General features: G+C 39.7%; 1 protein-coding gene across 1 annotated transcript in view; it reads right to left on the bottom strand.

The window, feature by feature from the left end:
* RIPK2 (receptor interacting serine/threonine kinase 2) overlaps nt 1-9,564 on the bottom strand; it is a 23,549-nt gene that overhangs the window by 12,447 nt on the left and 1,538 nt on the right. The window contains exons 2-5 of the mRNA XM_019471057.1: nt 9,498-9,559; nt 5,976-6,129; nt 4,665-4,820; nt 2,189-2,346 (exon numbers count right to left, since the gene is read on the bottom strand). Coding sequence (XP_019326602.1) covers nt 2,189-2,346; nt 4,665-4,820; nt 5,976-6,129; nt 9,498-9,559 — 530 coding nt within the window. The remainder of the gene's footprint in view (nt 1-2,188; nt 2,347-4,664; nt 4,821-5,975; nt 6,130-9,497; nt 9,560-9,564) is intronic.

The raw sequence follows: 9,564 nt of genomic DNA, 5'->3' as shown, positions 1-9,564 counted from the left end.
AGGAATAAATCTAGTAGTTTTAAAGCTAAAATGAGAGAGCAAAAATATTTCACTGCTTAAGAAACTAATTTCCAATGTCAAACATATCCTTGTTACTTCAAAAAAATTGAAATCCAATTTCCACTGAAGCAAAAAAAATGAAACTATGCAAAGAATTATTTTTTTTGCTACAGAAGAATTACACTTATCAGAATAAATGGTTGGTCAACTACTCAAGTAACTGTACACAAAGACAGTATTTTCCTATATCACTAAGAAGTACCAAATTTTGCATACAGGTTACATTTAACTGCCTCTAAGCATTATATCATCTAACAGCTACCAATTAGGAAGAATCAAAAAAATTAAGTAAGAATGAAGTAACTGATGCTTAAAATCAATCATATAAGTTGAGCTTTCCTAACTACTTATTCCATTCACATTTTAACATTCATCAGTGATAAAATTTATTCAAGTAACTTTTAATAAAAGCAGTCCTCCCTGTTAGAAAGCCTGCTGTTGATGCGTTCCTGAGAAATTCATGCAGGCTGATTTTTTTGGCATGGCAAATTTTTCCTTTTGCAAAAGTTAATGTTGCTTCACTGTTGTTTAAACGATTTGTTTCTTTAAGAAAGATCCTTCCTCACAAATTATCTCAACAACATTCAGCTGTATCTGCTGTGGTCAATTAATCAGACATCCAGCCTTTCATTCAGTTTGGAATCTCTCTACAATTAAAGACTATTTTCTCAATTCTACAACACTGCAGCATACCACTTCCTGCTGATTCCCCTTCACACTATTTGTGTTTTCCTTTCTTATTTCTGCTTCATAACATCTCCTTCTGATTCTGAGCACAGATCTTCCCGTGTGACCTTTCTGGTGGTCATTTCCTTCACCCTCTCTCTACCTTCATGTCTTCATGCCTTGAACTGCCATCCCTCTTTATGATGTTGTCTCAGTTTCTTTTCTCTTTCCTCAAATAATCTCTTTGCTTCCTAATTTATCAGTTTTCTAAGCTCTTCTACTCTATCTCCACTATCTTTTCTCTCTTATTCTCTCCCATTGGGTTGTTATTCCTCTGCACACATTGGTTTTCTTCTTTCTAACAAACATTTGTCTTCCTCATCTCCACTCACTCATTAAGCCACCAGCCACACTTTCAAATCCTCTAAAATCAGAAGGCAGAGGGGAAAATGTCAACCTACTACTTCTTTCCCCATAATATAACATTATTCCTTTTCAATGTCTTCCTAGTCCAGATTTTCTCATCAAAGGGTGAGGAAAGCAGGTATGTTACCATCTCTATTCTTTGGACAGGAATGTCAACGAACTTTGTGTGCCCCTTAAGGGTAAGGGATAATTAAGAGAAATAGTGGTCTCCCTGGAAGTCAGTAAGACCCTCTGAGATTGATTCATCTCTCACCAAAATAAAACCCTGTCAAAGACAGCTGAAGGTAAAGGTGGTAGAGTGCAACAGAGAGATGGACTTTGTCACAGTGGTATACCTCTTCATGCCTCCTCAATCTCCATTTACACATGACAATTCCCTCCACAACTGTTCAAGTAATCGTTGAGCTCTCCAAGCCTTTTCGGATTAGCTAATTGTAACTCTAATATCCTAAGAGCAATTGCCATTTTGTTATATGGGTTGCCACCACTCTACTACTTCCTATTCTATTACTTCTACTACTCAGAACTGACTGACGCAAATCTACCTGAACTTTCATAAAGTAAGTCATTCCTTAAGGAGATCTCTCTAAATACTTCCTCCAACCCCACTAGCCTGTTTTGTCCTAACCCCTTTCCAAAAATATGTTTTCTTCTTTCCCCCAAGTACATTCTGCAAATTATGTTAATTGACGTGCACAAATTACAAGGGTATGTGCATTGAGATAATGGTGTGAACAGTTTTTCCCCTCCCTACATTGTCTCTATGTGTACACTTATTTATAGAAACCTGTCTCCTCTGTCTGTTTCTGTAGTTCTAGCTTAATTTCTGGAGCATTACACTTGTGACAGTGTTTCCTAAAGAAATAGGTGATCAAATCCAGCTACCACTCAATTCTATTTTCCTCGATTCATTTTGCTTATACACTTATGACACTTCTGAAAATAATAAAATTGCTGAAAATATGTTAAAGTCTAAGTTCAGTAAATCAAATTTGAATTCAGATTGCAAAGCCCACTTGAGAACAACATGAGTTACCTGTAGATATCGTGTTTTACACTTGCACGGGTTTTCTGACTTGGATTGTAATCTTCAGGTGGCATGTAAATAATCGTCCCTCCTTCTGGCAAAGAGGTTTCACTTCGTGATTGCGACATGGATATGACACGCCATTTTGACATGCCAAAATCTGCAATCTGGAAAGGACAAATCAGTTGTTCTGAGAAGAAAAACTGGATTTATCTGCTGACCCTTGTTAGAAATTCCTGAAATACGCCCGAAAGAACAGGTCACTAAAAGTCCTTAACCTGATACACAAAAAGTACACGGTTGTCCTAGCAACAGGAAACACCAGCTCCAGTTCAGAAAGCATTCCCAGGTCATGACTCATGCTATCCCTATAGCACTGCCCTATCCTGTTGTTCTTTTAAGGAAGGACTCACATACTCTCTGGTTGGAAAATCTGCTATGGGAGTCTGTCCTGTATGAAGAAAATCACTTTATTTGGTTAAAAAAAGCAAACAAAACCCCACTGAGTACTTCTAGCTCCCTGGTTGTGAAGAAAGCACAAATTTAGTATAAATTATAACAGCTCCATGTAACTTAGCTTGCAGATATCCCAAGACCGTTGGTCTCACAGAATAATTTTAGGGCACTCCACCTCACCCTCAAAACTATGAAATATTAATCTTGAATTAATAAATCTGATTTTCTGAAATTCTGTGCTGCAAAAAGTTGCTGAATATTTTGTTTACTCTGCACTCTGGGGCCTTGTCCCTTCCTATAGAGTTTACAGTACATCTACATAAAGAATTAATTGACTTCAGTTTACATTCCCAGACATCCATGAGCTGGGAAGCAAGATGTCAGACTAGGTTACGGGTAGGGAGACCACCAGACAGCAGAGTAAGTTTGCTGGCTGAGCTGCTGAGTGCCTGGCATACAAGGGAGAAAGATAAACAGCCAGCTATGAGCTCTGCACTTGTCCAGCATTTGCATAAGAGGAAAAACATTTTGAAGAAAGGTGCCTGTGCGAGCACTGTGGCAACTAAGATAACAGAAATAAGCTTTCTGGAGAGTGTACAGTCAAAATCCACAGTGAAAAATAATCTTTTCTTCTCTACAACTCACTCTCATCAAGCCTTCCTTACTGTAACTGGTCGCGTTATCTTGCTTATTCAGTAGATCTGGGACAGTCAGAAGCACTCTATGAATGGTGTTACTTTTATACATATGCAATACTACTTCTATTTGGCATGCATGATAACCTTCCTTGCATTTCCTGACAGCTGTCCTAATTTAGAGAATCTTGCTTCACCTCCAAAACCCACTTAAAAACCCTAAGGACTGTCTTCCAAAGACCCCTTGCAGGAGGCAGGGCAGGTATGCAAGAGTTAACCTCTTCCCCTCAATTGCTCCAGGAAAGCAACTGTTTAGATGTGGTCAGGCAGAGCACCAGACCACACCAATGCTGTTAGGGATTAAAAAAAGAGTGGATAAAAAAATTACTTGGACCAGTTCCCCAATCAGGTTTATCAGGAAGCTTGAGATGGCAATACCAGCACAACTGAGTGGGAGGAGGTATGACCTGCTGAGGGTGTGAGCGGAGACAAAGCTGCGTAAGGCGCCTTGCTGCCAAGAAAAATGTCTTTGCAATGGAGAAAGAAGAAATCAGCACTGGATCTTTGATCTTTGCTCAGCGGACTCACAAAAAGATTCACCTCATGGTAATAACTGAAGCATTCGCCATTCAAGTATAAATTAAGTGCAAAATATCTCTTATTTCTCATTTACTTGAGTAGTATATTCTATCAATTTTAAAACCAGAGGATCTTTTAAAAAAAACAACACCCAACTCTTGCAATTATGGAAGCACCTAACCATTTTGTTAGAAGTACTTTTAGTCTCTTTTTCACATCCTGGCAATGATATTTTAAAAGGCAGAATTAAAGTTTCAAACTACTATTACTTCTCTATGTATGTTTGCTTGCTCTAATGAGCTTCACAGAAGCCATCTTCCAACATGTTCAGATTTCGCAGTTATGTTTTACATGTTCTCATACTGTACTAACAGAACATACATGTCCATACTGCATGATAAACATCAAATGGGGTATTAACATTTGAATTTGATCTACTGTCCTCCAGAACTAACTTGTCTGAGCATCCCAGACAGGAACATTTTCTGTTTTCTCCTCAGAAAGAGCCAGACACAGCTACCCTTGGAAGGTTGCCATATAAGAGTGTCACTGCTTTTGAGTATCAGCTACTGCTATAGCACTAACAGCCTGAATTCTGTCTTTCTGGTCTTTTCAGATGGATCAAATCCACACTTGAGCAAAGCAGAGTTTTCAAAAGAAGCTGATAAATTCTGTCTGCAAGGACAGAAGAAAACATCTGGTATACAATTACGTCCCCTCTGTATGGCCACATCCTCACTCTTCCTCCTCTACAATAATTAAAACACTTTCACTCATTATGGATGCTGAAGAACATAAGAAGTAAATAACTCTACCTTGACATGAAACTCATTATCCAGCAAAATATTCTGAGTTTTCAAGTCATGGTGCAGCAATGGAGGATTCAAGTTGTGCAGATAGTTTACTCCCAATGCAATTTCATAAAGAATGCGGAATCTCAGGCACCAGGGAATGTCAGGATATACATCTTTCTGCCAAGATAAAACCACAAAACCAGAATATAATCCTCTGTTCCGATCTAACAGCACAACACAAAGACTTAACTTTCATAATAAGAAGAAAGTGACTTGGACAAGCAGTAATCTTTTAAAACACACATTACATGAACTCCTTAAAAAATTGTAACTGAGCATTAAGACTGGTTAGCTGTTAAAACAAATATACAAATGTTAATCATGCAGTGTTATATACTGGTATACATGATGCAGGACATTTACTATATTACTCATTCATACGAAAATATGATTTACAGATGAACTCCTGTATGAAACTTGCAACCCACAGATTGTAAGTGCTACACAAAGGAAGGCAAGAATCGTATCTTCAACTGACATTGGGGAAAAAAAAAAAGCTGTGGTGAAACTAAGCACAAAATACTACTTTTATAAATATTAATGCACCAAGAAAAAGGCAGTAAAACTCAACTGAAATCTTAAAAGTTACATTGACACAAATGCCTTTATGAAAAACACACAGCTGAGCTCTCTAAGGCATGAGATATGTACTGATTAAAGGTACAGACAAGACTGCAGTGCTGTTGAGACACAAACTGCAGTAGCTTTACAGTAGCACCACTTGATGCTCAGACCAAGCTAATGGCAGAAGCTGAGAGTTCAGCACAGGAGAACTTACTCCTGAGAGTAAGATCTGGTAGAAATATCCATATCTGTTTAGATTAGCAATATTTGACTTCTATAAACTACAGTCAAAATCTTCAATTTTTTTAATAAAGATTCAGATTGAGGAAAAAACCCTCATATTTGTGTAGTATTTACATTGGCAATAATTCTGACACCCAGGCTGAAGTAAGCATAAGTATTTCAGCTTCTAATTAGAGAATAACAGAGATTTTTAAAGTGCTTGTATGTAATAATTCAACATGAAGCCAGTTATAGGTCACAACAATAAAGGAAAAAGTGTAATAAAACTAAAGTCTGCTGAGGTCTGTTGTCTTTATGGGGTACAGAAGTCTATCTGAGCACCAAAAACTACTAGTGATGATGACTGTCCTTTAATTTGAAATATTATTAATAATACACTTTACTATACTACTTCCCTTAAGTATGGAAATCACGATCTATTTGAAACAACCAGGGATTGTATTTAAAGACTGCAAGTACACTTACCCCATGTAAAAGCTGGTTTAATGACCCATTTGTCATGTATTCTGTTACTAACCCCAGAAATTCAGGCTCGTTGCAAATTCCCAAAATTGGCAGAATGTAACTAAACCTGGCTTTGTGTAATATCTCTGCTTCTTTTAGAAGATGGTTTCTATCACTTAAAGAAAAGAAAACAAACAAACAAACAAGGTTACCATACCAATACTAGGAAACTCAAAGCAAATGTTGGGTTTGCTATAGTCTCTTAAAAAATTGTGTACCTATGTGCAGTACCACCACCTTTCACCATTTGTTTCCTACTATACTGTTTTGATAACAAGATACTGTAAGACAAATGTGAGTCTGCAAATGCAAATACAAGATAGCTTCCCCAGTTTTGTTGTACCACACAAATCTCTCTATTTCCATCACGTTTCATCCATGTTTCCAATAAATAAGGATACAGCCAGAACTCTTCACCGACCTGTGTAGCCATAATGGTAACAACCAACTACATTTGCCCTATTTTACTGCCCACCTTCAAACCCTGAGTTTTCATGGAGGCCAAATATTAATCTCCTACAGAGTGGAGATTTTAATATTCGCAAATCTCCAACCATTTAAATTTAGTGGTCACTGACGTGCACTAAAATAATATGGGTTAAAGGAATGGACCTTAAGTTTCTGAAGGAAAAGGAATGGCCAACTATGTTTTGTTTTCACATAAATTATTCCTTCAAATTGGGCCCCTGCTTTGAATCATCCTCCAGAAAAAACATTCCCTGGTTGCACAGGAAGCAAGAAGGGACCAGCCTCATGATGTTCGGACACTTGAATTTGGCTGTGTGAATGCTCTCTGTTACATCAAACCTTCTCATAAATGTGAATTTGATGCATCTTTACAAATTCAGACCTTGCAGCATGTGGATTTGAGAAGCTCAAGTTTTATTTAAGAATGAGTATGCTTCTATCCCTAAAAACGATAAATTTTTGGTATGCCTTATATCTCAAATGTTCTTGAAAAAAATAGGTTTGTTGGCAGTGAGGATACTTGGACCATGAAGGATAATTCTAAGAAAAAAAGATTTAGATTTTGTACCAGCAGAGTCTGGTACAGGTACAAGTACGTGACTGGGATATCCAAATACAGGACTTTTACAGCACATCTAAGACTGATCCTTTGGATGTGAGCCAGTCTGATTCAGAAGCAATACAGCTGTGCTGGGGCATGGCTATGTACAAGCCAGGGCTATGCCCATCACAATTTGCTCAGCACAGCGCCGTGTTAATGTGGCTATATAGCTCCTGGATGAGAGCCGGCTTGTGTCCATCAAGCTCAGGGCACACACTGCAGAGCTCACGTCAGTCTGGACCCATTGATGTAGATCTAGCCCTCACAAAGAAAAGGCCATCAGAGTATATGGGGAAAAGAGGAAGCCTGGAAAACTAAAGCCTGCTGCTTTTACGACAGGAAAACTTTGAATTTAGATGGATGTGAAATTAAGGGCAATTGTTGGTCCTTATCTATGCGATGGAAAAAGGCTTCTATTACAGGAAACTCTAAGAATTGATCAAAGTAAAAAGGCAACTTTCAAGAAAAGCATAGGACAAAAGACACAACTCCCTCCCTTCCTCCTTCTCTCCAGAAAAGACTAGGTTTGAGAAAGCTAGGGGTTTTCCCAGACTGTGAGGCACATCTGCATGGGATTCAGCTGTAGCTGGGAAACGAGTTGCAACATATCGCGGTCTATTCCTGTGTCTGTAAGTCACTTCACCTTTGTCTGCTCCATACCAGAAGGGCATTGAGTAATGCCTAAATTAGTACAAGCCCACAATAGCTTCCAAACTGGCTTTGCTGTTTGGCTGATCACACACCAAGTTCTGGGATACACAGCGCAGGCTCCCTGTTTGGGGAATTAACTGCACCGTGAACTCTTCCCTTTTCTTGACAGCATTTACAGAACGGCATTTTGTGTTGCCTACTATACAACTGACAAATCACTTGCTGCAGGGACTCGGGTATAACAGATTTCTTACAGGTTTCGGTCTTCTGACAGCATTTCCAAGCTTTGCATGATATATGTTAGGTGGCTGAATTATTTTAATTACCTCAGTTGCCCTTTTCATCATAATTTCATGGGTTAGATGGCACACTAATCTAAATTCTTGCAAGGCTAAAAATAATATTTGTTGTTTTCTTCCAACTGAGCTCAGAGGGTAAACATTGTATTTCTGATTAGCAGGGATTTAAGCAGACATTTAAATTAAAGAAAAAAGCCCCAACAATAAACTTATCAGAGAACACAATATTCCTGCTTAAAAACATAACTGAGATTCCATTTCATTCTGGCAAGATTTCAGAGATAAAGCCTGTGTATACACACCTGGGGAATAAGAGGTGAGATAGCTTAAAACAACTTACAGCATACTGGGTCACAAAAGTAGAAGCCTTGTTATTTTGAGTGAAGCTATTCTGCCTAAATGCCTAAAATCAGATCAAAGAAACCTGAGGCAATAAAGACACCTAGGTAAGACACAAGAGGCAGGTTTACAGTCAGGCAAGCTTCAGACAGCCCAAGAAGAGGCAAATTTGCATTGGTATGATAAAAAATTAGCACTCTAGAGAGTGAATGAGGCAGAGATGGATGAAAAATTATTACCTACTGCACCCTTACATAGAGTGACAGCTCCTGCAATAAACATGCTGTCACTTGGGCCCCAGGAAAACAGGGAACATAAATGCTACAAGTTGAAGAGCTAATGGAAAACATCAGTTGTACGTGGGGGCCTACGAGCCTATTATTTTAAATTAGCTTCTCTCAGTACTGTGAGATCTGGGGGGGGCAGGAAAAATCAATTGTGCATTGTCTCGGAGAAGCTTCTTCTAGGAGCTAGAAGAAATCTCTAGTGGATACAATAATATATTCCTTATATTCTCTCTGTCTCTTTCTGTAGACAACAAATCTATAATAATCACTGTATTTTAATAACCCACTGATACTTCAGCAGAACGGCTGGCAACCAACAGACCCAGAAAGAAGCTGAACTGTGCAAATCCCACCTTGAGGAGGAACCAAGGTGTACATTGCAGAAGAAAAAACCTTCAAAAGAGGCAACCTGCTTAGTGTCGCATGTGCTGAGAGTGAAACCACCCATTTTCAATGGGTGAAAGAGAGGAAGCTCCGGGGCTGGTACGTGCTTTCTCATGGCTCAAGATGAACCAGTCTTCATGGGATCTCCTTTGCCCTTGGGTTTAAAGCTGCGCTGCCCAACAAGACACCCACTCTGATCCACCAACCTGAGAAACCCACGCCAGCACCTTCGCCATGGCAGCTCGACCCACGCCCGGCAGAGCCCGGGCTCCACCACCCGTGGCCGCTTTACCCACCGACGGGACGCACTCACGGAGTGTCCCGGGCAAAGAGGCAGCGTGAGACCCCCTTCCTGGTTTAGGGTGAAGGCGGGTTCAGTTCAGTCCTTCCCCACGGAGGGCAGCCCCCCTTCGCGATGCCCCTTTCCGGCGGCCCCCCTCCTCACCCCCGTTACCTGTCTAGCAGCGGCCCCTGCAGGCATTTGAGGGCCACCGGGACCCTCCAGTCAGCGTGGCGGGCGG

Source organism: Aptenodytes forsteri, unplaced genomic scaffold (genome assembly GCF_000699145.1).
Source record: "Aptenodytes forsteri isolate BGI_AS27 unplaced genomic scaffold, ASM69914v1 Scaffold208, whole genome shotgun sequence".
NCBI classification, from domain to species: domain Eukaryota; kingdom Metazoa; phylum Chordata; class Aves; order Sphenisciformes; family Spheniscidae; genus Aptenodytes; species Aptenodytes forsteri.
This window is presented reverse-complemented; position numbering and strand designations above follow the sequence as displayed.